The sequence below is a fragment of the Accipiter gentilis genome, chromosome 32 (genome assembly GCF_929443795.1).
Source record: "Accipiter gentilis chromosome 32, bAccGen1.1, whole genome shotgun sequence".
NCBI lineage: Eukaryota > Metazoa > Chordata > Aves > Accipitriformes > Accipitridae > Astur > Astur gentilis.
The window spans coordinates 16,277,943-16,294,449 of NC_064911.1; the positions used below are offsets into that span (position 1 = coordinate 16,277,943).

Consider the following 16,507-nt stretch of genomic DNA (forward strand, 5'->3'; position numbering starts at 1 on the left):
TTTCTTTTTCCCCAGCCTTTCCTCCAGTCAGCCACTTCCTCTTCTTATTTGGCACCCTGGATGTACAATGGATGTACAATCCCCAGTAAATGTGCTCTGATCTCATCTTTCTTTCTATCTTACCACTCAGTATGCAGGTCCCGATTTTACTTACTGCATATCCTGAACCGAATACAAAGGATTTCATTTCCTTATAAGCTCGTATATAGTTTTATCGCTGCACTATCCAAGTTTTTCATTAACCTTTCACCTTTCAAACTAGAATATTTGACTGCAGTCTCCCAGGGAAATTATTTGTCCTTTTTCTGCCCTGTCCTGAAAACTTGAGCCAAACAATTCATAAAGAGCTAGTTGTTTTCACTGGAGAGTTAACTGAAATTTTCTGTTCTTACATTAACTCCTCTCAAATAAACCTTGACTGAGTGAATGTGACCATTAAATGACATGTACTTGGAACGACTGCACGAGCAGCTGAAAACTCTTAGCTTATTCCATATGTAACTTATGTAGACTCAATTCCTGAGTTCCAGCTGCTTAACTGAGTACCCCTACATTCAAGTTAAGGCTCTACGTGGTTCACAAGGACATTACCAACAACACTTGAATTGTACTTCAAATGAAAACACATTAGCGATGATAGAAGGAAAGAATGTGTTTGTATTTTTTAACAGCTCTGCAGCTTTTAGTGTGAGCTGATAACTGCAAATCCAGGTCCCACTGGAGTTATCAGCCAATTTCCAGTGACTAAGAAGTCAAAGTCTCAGTCAAAACTCAGACGCTTTGGGAGGGAACAGTTTTCTATTGAAAAGTACTCACATTTTCTACACTTTACGAGCATAACCCTTTGCTTATTGGGGAAAGAACTGCTCCTAAAGCAAATGAGATGCAGGTGCCTTGAAGCCAGAACAGTGGCTGCAGTTAACGCCGGGTTTTGCCGCAGCATTAGGTTAAGTGCACATCCTCAAGATACTCTTTTCCAGCTCAGCTGGGAGTCATGGCAAAAACCGCCTGTCAGTCCTGGAATATTGCATATCCACTGGTCCTGTAGCGAACTGAGTCAAGAGTTTTGTTTAGAAGCCTCATCTTTTGATTTTTACACTTTATTATTACTGTCATGCAGCAACATGCTGCAGGACGCTGCATCCCACATGTCCCTTTTCTGCATTCGTGTCGAAAGACCTGGGGTTTGCTGAGGATCTGCTCTGTTCAGGAGCTGAACAGACACAAGCCGTTATTGAAACACTGTCCCATCAGTTATTCAGGACATGTTTTGGTGCTATGACACACAGTGAGACCAAGAGATACAAGACGTCAGCATGGTATCTTTTTATTTCCCTTCATGTAGTTTTTGTAGGCATCTCACTTGGGCATTAATTGTGTAATCCAAAGCCTGATTAATACCATACAAAAATCCCCAACCTACCTGGCCTTGGCCTGAGGCTAGGTGCCACACATCAGAAAGAAGAACTCCCTTATGTTGTCATATTGGCATAAAAACTCACAAAACCGCAGCAGAGGTAGAATGAATATCGAGGCAGAACTACACCTGGGACCAAACACTGAACCGAGCTGTTCATATTGAATGGGGTTAATTGTAATGTCCAGAAAAGGTAGACAGACACTTCGGGGCAGGGGGGAACAAAATGCCAGAGTGGCCAGAATCCACAGTGCAACCCCAAAAAGAGGAAGGCCAAACTCATTCCAATGACTTGGCCATTTTCACATAAGAAGTCTGTGACGGACAAAAATTAAATCCAGTTTTCAAGCACATCCTCATCAACCGTATTCTGACCATCCCCTCCTGCATTTAATTCTCTTTCTTGGTTCACTATGCACATATATATATCTATGCATATGCTGGTGTGCAGCTATGGATATACATGTGCATGCGCACGTGTGTGTATTCACATGCAGACATCACCTTCTGCAATAAGTGAAAACACGGCCCTCTTCGCTATCCGATCTTGACTAATTTTCTAAACGAGGTCCAAATTTAGCACTCAAAGGTTATACCATAATGCTTCCTGCATTAAAAGGCTGAATTAAGATTATAGAGACAATCTTGACCTTTGATCATCTTCCCAGCCTCTGCAATTAAATACCTCAAGATCTGCTGGGTCAGCCTCGTCACCTTTGACATTAGCAGCACCAGGCTACATTACTTTGACAGACAGCAGCACTAACCAAGCACCAAATATGCAAATGTCATTAGTTTTCCTCTATAGTGGGAATTTCTGCACAATATTACTTTCAGTGTTACAACTAATTTTCACTTGCTAAGTCTGCTTGTAAGCTTTATGTCTGGAAGATATAAAAACAAATAAATTGTAAATTCACCGATGTCAGACTACCATCAAGCCCGGATATATTTACTACAAAAGAGCTACACTTTAGTCATTCTACACTCACCACTGGAACTGATGAAAGAATTCCTTATGAAATATGGTCACTGCAAACATGGACCTTTATTTATCTTATGCTTACATGTGAACTCTGACTTTATCATAGCAGAAAGAGAGAGAGAAATATTCTTTAAATCCAGATGATTTAAGTGTTACAAGATCTCATTTTATTACTTCTAGCACATCAAACCTAAAGTTACTCTGAGGTCTTGTATGACTTCTCCAAGTACTCTACCCTCTCCACACTGGACTATTGATTCAGGTGCATCAGCACTTCTGTGGAAAACCTGCTCTTTGACATTGCCAGACCCCACAAGTAACTCGCTTCGCCTCATGTCCTACGTTTCCAAGGCAATCTTTCACCAACATACAGCTGCGTGAAGGAGTTATCTGCTGCTTTTGTCCTCCAGTTCCCTCCATGCTCACCAGCTATCAACTACCTCATAATGCAGTCATGAACTGTTTGGGTCAAACACCTTATCCATATATACTTTAATGGACATGAACATTTGAGAATGGATGCTACTAAAAAAATTATTATTGACCAAAATATTTTTTAAAATATTTAATCCAGATCCCTCTCTTTCTCAGTCTCAGGAAATATACAGATGTAATAACATCCATTAACTGTTTTTCAGGTTATTTACTATCTTGAGGCTCTGGATCTTCATTATTCTTCAGCAACAATGTTAATTATTAACTATGCCATCTCAGTGAGATGGGCAGCATCTAATTTACATTTTGAAAAAGAAACAAAAAAACCACATAAATGCTAAATGTCATTTTTAGCAGAACAATGATGCATAGTCTTTCCAGTAGTAGTAGGTTATAATTATAACATTTTACATAATTATTATTTAAAAAAAAAGTATAAGAGACTTCCTTTAGCATCTATTCTCAAGTTTCTGTTTTTATTAGTAGACTGTCAGATTAGTAAAACTTGATTAACCCATCTGTGACTATTGGAAGATACCCTTAAAAAACAGGAATAATGCATCTTAATAGCCATCACTGTTTAAAACAATTTTACGTAAGAAACCCTTGCCATAGTGAAAACAGATAAAATTCACAGGCTTCATCAACATAATCCACTCCAAAATTATTTAGACATGACTGGGAAAACAGAGGGATTTCTTTGTTTCTTTAAGACTTTAGAGACTGAAAAAACAAGCAAAACAAAATTAAGTCAGAAAGCTGCTTTCCAACAAGAGAATATTGATAGCTTGCCTTCAGGATTCTGTAGGCCAATACATTTATTCTTCAATTTCTTCTCCACTTGTTTATCACACTCCCCTCCCTTCAACTCATCCCGCTCTTTCATTTTGATTAGAGATACCATTTTACTTCCAAAAGGATAGCCACAAAATTTTTGATGTTCAAAATCAGTGAGGTAAAGTCCTCAAAATAATCAAGACAGTTTTTTAATCTCCAAATTATTCCCTTTATTATTATTACTACTTTATTTGGTCTTCCTACATTTAAAGCTTTGCATTTTGGTCATGTAGCATACCTGATTAATTTTCCTTCATAAGTCTTGCTAATGAGAACCAGGTACTTTTCCCCTGCCAAAACAACCCCAAACCAAAACCACACAGAGAAATCTGGAGCCATGTGCATGAGCTGAGAGATATCTTACACGCTTTCTCCAGTTCTTGCATTTTTATTTTTTTTTAGTGATTCACTGCTTTCAAGATTTTCTCTGGAACAATAATATTACTATTAAAAGTTGTTTAAAAAAAGCAATCAAATAAACAAAAAAAACCCCAAACACACCACACCTGAAAATCTCTTACTAGTGCTTTTGTCTAGCAGCCAGAATTTCAGTAAAATTATTTACTGGACTGCCAAAAAAAAAAAGAATCTGTTACACATACCAGAAAACTTAAATGAAAACATAAAATTTATTTAAATACTTTCTACTTATTTTTCATTGATACTTTTACCACTGGTTTCCCCCTCAATGATTTTGTTTTGCCTACAAGTTTCCAAATGTCCAGCTGACTTGGATCTAAATTTTCTTGAAATATTTCTCCTCATAGGTAAGAAATAAAAAAAAAAGAAAAACAAAAACCCCAAGCCCCAAACCCCCAAACATTGTTCTCTTTTTAGATTTTTATCACCATGCCATCCTCCTACATTTACCAAATTTTCCACAGCACACATGAACACCTCCTTGATAAAGAATAAAGCCCCAGCCTGAAGACTTGCACCAAAGATGTTTCTCCCTCCTTCCTAGATCAGATAAAGAGGAAGGCACAGGATTTTTTTGTATTTTGATGAATAGAGAAGCTTGAAGAGAAGAGAAAGAGGGGCAGAGGCCTCGACCTTTCCAATCTTCTGTATGCTGGGGACCACAAACCTCTTCCTCGTTTTTGGTCATGTTGGGTGCCTTTGATTTATGGAGGGAGAGGAGAAAGAAGCACAGATCAGAACAAGGACCACGAAAGAACTTCGGAACGCTGCTAGGATTGCTTTGGATCAGTCCTGGTTTGGGGGAAATAGTCTAATTGCTGGGGGAAACAAGGGTTGATCGAATTGTTCCAAAGACATCCGGAAAACATAGCACCTTCTTCCCAACTTTACTCATATTCCTACCATAGCAGCACCAGAACGCAGTCAGTAGGCAGGTTCTCTCCTTTCTCTCTGCTGTATTTGTAAACTTTCTGGGTTACGGCGCACACAACCCCTTTTCAGATTCGACCCTTCTGAAAAAGTCATGCAAGACTTCACCGCAGATCTTCTAATATTTGATGCTTCTTGGAGTCTGACTAAAGAATCTCAGCTGCTGCTTTTCTTTCCCATTCCTAAAGGAGCATTTGTAATATTTATTTGTGCAGAAACCTTGGAAATGTTAATCTAATTACTGAGAGAGCGCCTTGTTTGTTGAACGGATGGCTTTTAAGTCAGTTTGATGAATTTTGGGAGCCTCAACCACTATTTCAGATTTGCATTTCAGAAGAATTTAGATTATAAGTTAATTCAATCACATTACAGTCCTACATTATAGACTCTTCAAATAAGTTTAATATTTTAAAATGTCAGTCTCATGACATAGCACTGAGTACAGAGATATGTCCCTTAACTTTCACATCAGCCAGTGCATTTCCACGTATGTGATGTGAATACAGCAATGAAGTTAATTTAGTTTGGGATTCAGTTTAGGACATTTCAGTTCTGAGATCCACTTACATTCATATACCTGTTTGCTATGTCTAAACTCCTACTGTAGCTGTCAGTCTGGCTGAGGGAGCCTAGCAAATGGTTTAGCTGAAAAAGCTACAAAAAGCTCATTTTATTTACCAAAGAGTGGGTGCGTGGTGGCATGTGGCTTGCCGAAATGTATCCCACATTCAGCCTCCTCCAGATCCAGTGCCATATATGTCATTCCCTTGCAAATGTCTTGGAAACGCTCCTACTGCCTCTAAAATAGTATTAGACACCTATCCCTGTGTAACCGAATCAAGCCTTCACTATATTTTAACGTCAGCTAAATTGCTCTCTGGCCAGAGAACAACAGGAATTCAAGAAGAAAACAATTCTCATGGAGCTATTTAGCATCTAGATGCTTAAACCGAATTCGATGCCCACAACACAGAGGTAAGCATTTGCAGGACAGAGATTCAAAATACAATTTGAAAGAAGATGTAAAGAGCAAACTGAAACGGTCATACAAGAGGTAGGAGGCCATATTATTACTAGCTACACAACTTGGTTGTTTTGAATTCTGTTAGAGAAAGAAAAAAAATCTATAAACAAGTTTTGGAGACAAAGAAAAAATTGAAGCCATTGTTTTGAAAATATGTGCAAGTCGGTTTAGTTCTTTGCCTTTGTGTTCCATCTTCTCTAGTGCCTGGAAGAAAATTATCTACCCTTGACTTAACATCTGCTATATGGAATCAATTTTACCTGTATTTTCTACTTCTCCCACATTTGCTAAAAGGGCAACTGATAGGCAACTTTTTCCACATTGTTACAGGGCTTTTGCTCTTTTCCCAAAATGGACGACGTGAGCAGGAGAGGGCAAAATGGACGACGTGAGCAGGAGAGGGCAAAATGGACGACGTGAGCAGGAGAGGGCAAAATGGACGAAATACCACCTAGTCTTTAACAAGAGAGAAACTGTGTTTCCTACTACAAACAACACATATTAAGGCAACCTGACTACAGCTTAGGACTTTTCCCACTGAAATTACAGCTGCAAAACCAAACATCACAGTCATATTTCACTATTATACTGAAATGAGATCTGAAACGTTACTTTTTTTGGTCAGAAATACTAATTTAGTTGTGACAAGAAGAACTTTGAAGAAGTTGAGCAATCAACTTTGAACAAGAAGAACAATCAAAGGGCAAGTGAAACTCATTTACTAAAAGCACTCTTAGGGAAAAAAACCAATAATAATAATAAATAATAATAATAAAATAGTGGAAGCAAAAGTCAGACTTAGTTATTTGTTACATTGCTGTATTTCAGCAAATATCTCAACAACAAAAGAATTAGTAGTAAAAGAAACTTGGTAACACATAGAAGGCTTTCCTTCAAATAATTCTCTCCTTAAGCATTGTCTATGCCTTTCCTGTAAGTTCCGAGCTGTTAGAATGGGATATTAAGAATGCCTTCTGCTCAGTCACACACACCAACCTCTTCTTCTCCAATATCAACATGCTTCCCCTATTCTGTGTAAGTACAGGCATTACTTATTTTCCCCTGAGTATAAATTAATATACCTTTTAATGGAGTCTTACCTAAAACAACTCTCTGGACTAGCTCTTTTAGCACTCAGACTTGCTTACGTCTAGTCCACCAAGACTCTTCACTTAAAATCACAATTACACCCCCTGTAAAGATCACATTGCTCTTTTATCTACTCACCACCAAGCTCGCTTGTTTTTCAGCATCCAGTTCTCCCTAAGCCAAGCAAATAGCAAACACGTGCTGGAATTTAGCATTATACATAGCTTATATCAACTTAAGCACGACAAGAACTACCCTGCACTCCCCTGTTTCTCTCTTCAGTATTAGGCACTCCTTTTGTCCTAACACATGTGAAAAGTATTTATCATGTACCATAACGATGCTAATGCCAGACAGCTGACCTCCTGCAGGGTCAGAAGGACGGGGGGAACGGTAGATTTCTATCACCTGACTTCTAACAAGCATCAGCTTCAGGGAAATCCCAGATCTCATTTATTTCTAAGAACTAGCAACTGCTTTTTCCATCTGTACAGGACACTTAATGTAAGCTCCAGCAACCCAACCTGTATAAATTCCTAATGTTAGCCTGAAGGCTTTTTCTACTCACCAAGGCATCCCTAAGTCACAATGAAAAATTTCATGGATGTCTACCAAGCTTACATTGGAAAAGGAGATGGATCAAACCTTGATCATTAGAAGAGACATTCCTAGTCAGGGTTACCAGGCGCTTTCACAGAAGAAAAAGACCTTGGAAAAAGCTCAGACAAGCTTACAAATGGAGCGTAGGAATAATGAAGGCACAGTCAATTGCCTGCCCTGCTCTCTACAAACCAAAGCGACACGAAGGAGGGGACCCAGGAAACTCCATCACCTGCGTGCAGTCAATGTTCTGAACCTGCAACACCACTGCAAGAGCCTGTCAGAGTTGTTGACTCCTGTGCAAAGACCTGTAACGGTGGTTCGAAGATTTAAATAACCCAAATGGTGCAGACATCTCCATCCTCATTTTTTTTTCTCTTTTCCTTTTCCATCCCCTCAGTTTTCTCGCCATATGGCTACGAATGCCTGTTTTCTAAATGCTTACAAAACTACTTTCTTCTTTTTCTTTTTACTTCGTGGGCCAATGCTCTAAACCAGGACTTCCAGGCTTCACTCAAAAGCATCCCAATAAACGCAAATCATGCAAACTTGCAAATCTGCATTCCAAACTACTTTGGAGTCATTGTAAATCTGTTTCTAGTGCTCTTTTTCTGTTAATTACTTTACCACTGTGACGATACTTAGTTAAAGGAATTAATAGAATAGCAGGCTCTTCTGAGAGTTATTTCTGTGTATTGCTAGAACATTTGGTCTTCCTTTAAGAAAGCTTACTTGTACTATCCATTGTCAGATTTCTTTGTTACTAACAGAATTAAATGTAACCAGGGCTCCCATGCAGATCTAGGCAACACCATGGGTTTGAACTTGTAAGATAAATTGCTGTAAGGCTTAATTTTCAGATATTTTCTCTTTTTTGTTGGTTTTGATTTTCATTCAGATTTAAGATCTCATTATCTGAACACTTACTCTTAAGATAATCGTTGGTAAAAGCTTTATAAAGAAATAAAAAATATTTGTAAGTATATATGGCCAGTGTAAAAGCCTTTCCTACAGTAAGACTGATTATAAAAATGGCTGGTACCATGAAATGGTAATTCCCATTTGTAAATATGTTTTACATTATTCAAGAGGTTGAAGAAATGGTGCTTGCCCAAGGTTTATGAAATATTAATTGTATTTCTTTTTTGCTCACCATTTCCTTCACTAAAGCAACGGTTTCCTTATACATTCCATATTCAGGATTTCCGATAATGCATTAAACAATTATGCGCGTACATACTATAAGTACATGCAATGTATGGGTTTTAGGAACCAACAGAATGATACATATAGAAATAGATAATCTTCTTAAAATGAATAGAACAAGACTTCACAATATCTGAAAGAACACGGGTAATTCAACAAGTTACTGCAGGGGATGGTTAGGCTCCATTGTTTATAAACAAACAAACAAAAGGACTGAGGGAATTTTCTCTAAAAATAAATTGCATCTATTCTTATTTTAAACTTCATATTTATTATCTCTATGTATTTCACAAAATAACTACCTGCTGATAATAATGCGTCATTCATATACCTGCAATTATTTTAAGTAGCTATACATAAACAAACAGTTAAATAGTTACATTGCTTACATAAGCTATAATTGACACGATCTATCAAAGCTAGATCTATTAAACTACAGAAAATCAATATTTTTGTATTTGAAGATGATCAGCACAGGAACACATCATACCCAACAGAAGAAATTTATGCTATCTAAAATTACAATGAATTTTCACATCATGAAGATAAAGGAATATTTTTATAAATTCACAGCAATCTCAGGTTTCCAATCATGTCTAAGAAGAAAAAAAAAAAAATAAAAAAAATTTGTATATTCTTCTACACTGTGATGCTTTTCAAAGGAAATTTGAAGCAGTTTTGGTTGAAAATTTTATAGAGAAAATTAATGTTCTTTTATTTAAAACCTCTCTAAAGATATTCTATTTTATTTCTGTCCTAAAAAATGATACACTAACTGAACTATATGGCGGGGAAGTTATGTGATGCAGCAACATAATGTCTGTAGGTGTGGATGCATGTGTATATCCCTGTGTAAACATAAAAACAAAACCCACAACTGCTGTGAAGTTGAGCAGAGCTATTTAAAATACAGCTGAACAGCAAAGATTGAAGCCCACCTTAAAAAACGAGTTAGAAACAGGCATGTTTGAAGCCTCTGCCTCCAGATGTGCAAGGCCATAGCAGGGGTAATGAAGCTAAATACGAGACTGGACAAAAATCCTTCCATCCTTCCTTCCTCTCTTTCTTTCTCTCTTTCTTCCTTCTTTCTTTCTTTCAGAAATAAATCCAGAAAAGTCTATATGCATTACCTCTTTGTCTCAAGTGCTAGACTGTGTGTGACTAACAGAAACCGTTAAAGATTCCCAAGCAGATGCTCAGGTTTGTTAGTGACTGGGGCTGCAAAGAGATTTGAACCATCTCCGTAGTTGCTGTTATTCCCAGTTTGAACCTGGCGGTCAGGTCTGAATTTGAAACTTCAAAGCTGAATACGATTGAAGGAACTATAGGCAGTATTTTCATGGCTGTTAAGTACCTAATGAATTTATTTTAAGTGTGTGAAAGTTGGAGAAGGCTTTTCATCTGTAATGTAATTTATAATGCAGTATTTAAACTCCTATTGTTACCGGGTTTTGTCTGGATCTTGTGCTTACTTTATAGCCACTCACATGTTTCCGAACAAGGCTTGGTTGCTTGTATGTATTTTTCTCCACTAAATATTTCAGCTTATCAAAGCAATTCATGTTTGTAAACATCCAAACACATAAGTCTGCACAAAGACTCAACTACAGAAAAGTAAAGGGGCTACTACCACCATCATTAAGGACAAATGGAGGACAAAGTAAGATGTTACATATTTTAAGTCCAGAGTGCTTTCTACAAGGGAAGATATATTATCTCTAGCTCTAAAGTGAGAATTTCTAGTTACAGATGTAAAAGCAACCTGATTTAAAAACATGAGTTTAAAAACGACAAGGTCATTAGTTAGTGTGGGCATATTCAGATTCAGAAAGATGTCTGAATTGCTACTTACACTGTATGCAGTAATAAAGATGATTTCGAAACACTATTTAACTGATATACCGATGCAAAACTCTGGCTGAATGTATCATAAACCCCTATTTTGTCTTTTGCGATACAACCCACTGTAGCACTTTACCATAAATCCCAGCCCAGCCTTCCTCTCAGGCTCCACTGACCTGAGCTGATGTTAGGTTGGGCCATTACTGGAGGTACTGTAATAGAAGTTTCCAGGCAGGGAAGGAAAAAATGAAAACATGAAGGAAATGTCAGTTTAACAGGAACAATATTTCAGCTTTTTTTGTAACATTGAAGGGGGCAGAAAGTTTGTCAGAAACTACTTAGTACCTAGTGTTATTCCAGGTGTGTATATATATACACATTATTTCTGGGAGCTTGAGTTGAATACATATATATATTAACTCTTTGTGCAGCTTATCTAGTTATATTTACTGCCCATATACGATAAACAAGAAGCAAGCAGGTGACGTGACATCTACTGAAAGACTTAATAATGTATATCTTCTGCTTCCTTAAAATTGCAGCATGCAGAAATTGCAGCAGAATGGTACAGTGCTGTACCTGAAACAAATTAAATATTATTTTCTTCCTTGAAAGCAGAGTATAAGCCCATAGATTTTCTACCAATCAGCTCATAGTCCCTCTTTTTTGACTGTAGTAAGCTGAAAGGTATTTCTAGCTGCCTATCTCCTCTTTTCCAGCTACGGCTGTGCAGCAGTGCCTTGATAATAAGGCTCAGTCTTGATTTTCTCAATTCCTTTATGGCAGCCAGCTTCCCGTAGGAAGAAAAGCAGGGATAAGAAATTAAAGGTGAGAATATTGTGAACACTACCGGACAAGGATGAAGGTCGTTTCTTTGCTTCTGAAGGAAAAAGAGCCAGCCTTCACTCCTATCCCTAGGTTAATTTCACTGAAAACGTGAACTTTTCTACCTAATACAACTCCATGTTTCTACTGTAATGTAGTCACTGTAGAAATTAGTTTGGCCCACTACAGTCTGCTCCAGCATGTTGTTCTCTACATATCCCATGTAATAGATATATTTCTCTTCCTTACTGTTGGCACAGGTAGCAAAGGTGCAGAACTGTGCAGAAAGGAGCTTCCGAGCAGAGAAAATAGTAAGTACTGGACTGTTCCACCCCTTCGAGTAAGTTTGAAATAAAACTAGGCAGAGCCATTTATTCAAAGCAGAGTTCTGCTTTTGCTCATTTACCCTTTACTGCCTGCCCTCGTTACCTCGCCGGTCCACCTCTTCTGCTCTCCTACTCAAGTTACTGCAAGCGCCGCACTCAACAGAAGTTTGCTACTAGGTAATTTTAATTCTTAACTGAGCTTCTCAGTTGTGTCTTCAAAACTAAAATAGCTTATAACATCATTCTGAAGGCGTTTAAAGCCCTTGTCATTAAAATAAACAAAAACTTCAAATCTGTAAGAAAAATTTCCTAAATCCCATCCCTGCAAGCTTCACTTTGTTCCTTGAAAGAAATTACAGTTCTTGTTCACTAATCTGCCTCCAGATGCTCTGGTATAATCTACCAGTAGCCAAGCTTAAAGTGACAGTGGGGCCGAATATTCTGATTTCAGTGATGAGACTGAAGAGCAGTAAAGAGCAGTAGACAGCTATTTTACGTGAGAGGTTTTTCTAGATATTTCTGAAGCAATAACTTTGGAAGTACAGAGAGAGTACATAATTTTGCCAGATGGCATCAGTTCAGCCTCTTATATTTTTCTTTGTCAGATAATCACTTTTTAATGTAACAATCTGAAGGAACGAGGGAAAAAGGGAACCATTATATTGCCGAGTAATTAATTTTATATATTTCAGATTAAAATATCAAATACATGCTTATCTCAGGAACATAAAGTATTAAGTTTAAACTTGATTCCAAATGGGCATTCAAAACTATTTGAAAGTAACCTTTGACTGTATGCACACAAAAAAAAAAAAATAAAAATAATAAAAAAAAAAAATCTCTGATACTGAAATGAGGATTGTGACTTCTACCAATAAGAGTCTTGATCATACTCTTGAAAGGTTCCATCCAACAAATCTAAAACTGAAACACTGATAGAAGAACAAGCACAGGCTCCTTAGTACCAACCCTTTAACAAATACTTGCTTATTCTAGTGGGTCTCCTCGAGGTGAAAGGCTTTGTACCTGTTCATAAGAGTATTCAGGATCACAAACTAATTAGTACTGTATTTTTTTAAAATCTATCATCAATCTACACATATAAACACTGACAACTGGAAATTAAGCATGTGCTAAGAAAGCAGTTTGTAGCTCAAAGTAGATTAGAACATGCCCTTACCCACCTCCAGATTAAAATCCATTTACAAAAAGCATGAATAAAGGTTGACATGGTAAAGACATTTTAAAGTATGTCTGATTAGCTAAATTCAGCATTAAATCATACTTGCTGAAAAGTCCAATATCAGCTATTTAAGGTTTTCTTTATCTAAATAGAGGGGACTCATTATGGCATTTTAAATACTGCTATGGAAAAATTGACAAAACTGTTGCCATTTTCATGGCTACTGTTACACCCTTAGGTGAAAAAATATTAATTTAAACATAACTAAATACTCTCCTTAAGTAGCTTAATGTGTAGTTTTTTGTGGTTTTCTTTTAAAGAAAACCATCATCATCATCAGAACCACGCTGAAAGTGCTGCAAAACGTCTCACAGGTTATGTAAAGAGCTCAAAGAATAAATGTTTCGAAAAACACATCATCTGGTAAAAACCTCCTTCACCACATACAACCCAGGCAACATTCCTTGCCTCCTCCCTCTCCCCACCAAAAAAAAAAAAAAAAAAGTAGCCACTAAACATCTCCAGGTGCTGGTAAAACAATTTCCTTATTTTCTTTGCAGCATTGTGTTCCTTTTCCAGCCACTCAGTCTTACTCTTTCTTTTTGACTCTTTCTATTGTGTCTCAGCAGCAAGACCATTTTTATAGATGTGCATACAGAGAGGAACACTGCTTCATCTGTTCAACTAACTGCAAAACCCAAATTTTTCAAACCGTTGAACAATTGGTAGCGACTCTTCTCTGTACTTTCTATGTACAAATTCTAATTTGCGTCATTTCGCATCTAGTGAAAATCTAGTATAAGGCTGTGAGACAACATGAAAGTGCCTAGATGACCTTTTTGACTGCAAAGGGCTGGAAACAACATCTCAGTGCAAACCATTTTAAAGATGCAAAAAGAAGCTGAACACCTGTTCCGGAAAGCAGGAAGCAGAATCTAGTCCAATTTATGGTGATGAAGCTTGGTGCATTGGAAGGTTAAATACCTTTGGAAGATATCTGGCATTCAGCCTCTATTATCAGGTTAGGCCAGATGTGTTTCTAGAGGGTGTATGTCTGTAAAAATGCTGAAATTTCACCTTCCATTTTCCTTGATGCAACTACTTTATGTCAAATAACAATTTTTTTGCAGAAAAAAAAAAGAATTAAATGAAACCATCTAATAAAATCCATATAAAATTAAATCTGAATGTGAATAAGAAACTTTTTACGCTAGGATGGTGATTGTAGGAGTTAAAGCAGAATCAGGAGGAACACATGACTTATGAACCCAGTCCCACCCCTCTTATAAATTTTAGATTTTGCTATAAATTACTTAAATTTACACCAAAAAAAGGATATAAAATGTTCAAGACACTCAATAGTAATTTCTACTTAAGCGTGAAACACTTCAGGGAAGGGAATACCAGGAGGAGAAGGAAAAGGAACACACTCAGAAAACATTTTTCTTTGGCACAAAAGTCTCACTCTTAAGAGCCTCGTTTCATATCTGATTAATTAAAATGCAGTATATTAAAATACAGTACCTTATAACACATGCATAAAGCCCGCTGTCTTGTACCACTGTCGGTCGGAACCAAATGGAGTCTTCTTCTTTGCTCATTCTAGTTCCATCAAAAGCTATAGGTTCCTCAAAATCTCCGGGTCCAGAGCTTTTGTACCACATCAAACTAAGCCCAGCACTTTGGGCCAGGGAGTAATTAGCTCTAATATATCCATAAAAGAGTGCGCATTTTATACGAACAGGTTCTCCCACTAGAACTTGATATTTCTTGTAATCCACAGACCAGTCAGTGCATCCATCAGCTAAAAGAGAAGAGAAAATGACAAAAGATTATCCAAGGCTTCCGAGAGCAGTATTCACGCAGCGACCTTTATCGTGGGAAAGGATTGCATTTGAGAAAAGCTCCACTGAGTGACTAGCAGTACTCTTTTGATCCCTGAAAAAATAACTGCATTTTCACACCGTTAATGCCCGCACTTGTCTGTGCAGAAGAGAGTTATTATGAGATTCTTGTGTTAAATGTTGATGATTTCTGAGATAACTGAGCAATTGCTCTTTTTTCTTTTGTGGAACTCCAGCATGAGCAATTATAAAATACCGGAGTGAAATCAGTGCAAGAGAGAGGCCGTGTGGTACACAGGGTGTCATAATCTGTGAGCTGCATCAATCAAATACCTCCAGGGTAACCATGTAAACGAAAGAAGGTATTACTCAGTGTCAGAAGACATTAGGACAAGGACCTGTGGCCTGAACCAAAAAGTGTGAAACTTTGGGTTACATTTGGAGAAGAAACTGTCTTAACAAGAAGAGCAAATGTGCAAAACGACACTGCCAGGAAAATTACTGTCAGTATTTTTCATGGATTATTCAAGAACGACTTAAGCAGATCTTACTTGAAATTCCTGGCTTTCTAGGAGTACATTACAAATTAATTTAAATTATTACTGTTTTTTATTTTCCCCTATCGTGATTAGCAATAATTCTAGAATAATTTTTATATTCTTCACCTGTTGAATAATGTCAGCCACTACCAATACTGTCCCACAATAACTGTTCATCAGAAAGCAACACTAGATTTTTTTTTACTTTCTCAACCCCAGCAACAAAACCAAACCCGAAACACAGAACCCCCACCCAACCTCCCTCCCTCTTCCTCATTATTTTTAGTTAAGAATACCAAAACAGCAAAAGGAGAACTGATACCTTCTACAATGGTTTGCTTAACAAAAGCTTATGGGTTTTTTTCTTAAGGAATTTCCACCATGGAAATTCACCATTAGGTTCATTCACTTAAAAATTTGGTGTCCAGCCTCAGCTAGTTAATCAGGCCCCTGATCCACTCAGTAGAAAGCAACCAGTACATCCAAAGGCCAATTTTTTTCCATCTTAAAATGAATATCTATGACACATATAAATATTTGGTCTTTGAATTTTCCACTTCTTTTCATTAACTTTAGAGCTGGTTGAATACTGACTTTAATGGAGAATTCAAGCTACTGTGCAAGATAAAGCAGTATTTGTACTTTAAACATAGACAATGTTTTCAACTCTTATTTGGGAGAATAGAATGCCAGTTAGTGCTTTTTGCAATTTAAATTTGGATAATACCACTGTACCTACTATACATAGCAAAATAAGGAAGACACAAACATCTTCAAACATCACTGTAATAACAGTATTACTGTAATAAGTAATAACCGAAGTTGATACAGCATTGAAAGATGGAAAAAAAACCCAAATAAAATTAAAATATTAGAATTAATTTCGATTGTGAACAGAATTCACATAGAGAAATATTTCATATATCTTTGGATTGTCTCCTCCTGCCTTTACTTTTAAGACCAGAAAGGGACAATAATATGTCCCTGTTCCAATTTTCCTACTCA

The 16,507-nt window shown here is 37.1% G+C and overlaps 1 protein-coding gene across 1 annotated transcript in view; it reads right to left on the minus strand.

Annotated features, from left to right (window-relative positions):
* IL1RAPL1 (interleukin 1 receptor accessory protein like 1) overlaps positions 1-16,507 on the minus strand; it is a 729,989-nt gene that overhangs the window by 316,464 nt on the left and 397,018 nt on the right. Inside the window, exon 3 of the mRNA XM_049834719.1 lies at positions 14,644-14,923. Coding sequence (XP_049690676.1) covers positions 14,644-14,923 — 280 coding nt within the window. The remainder of the gene's footprint in view (positions 1-14,643; positions 14,924-16,507) is intronic.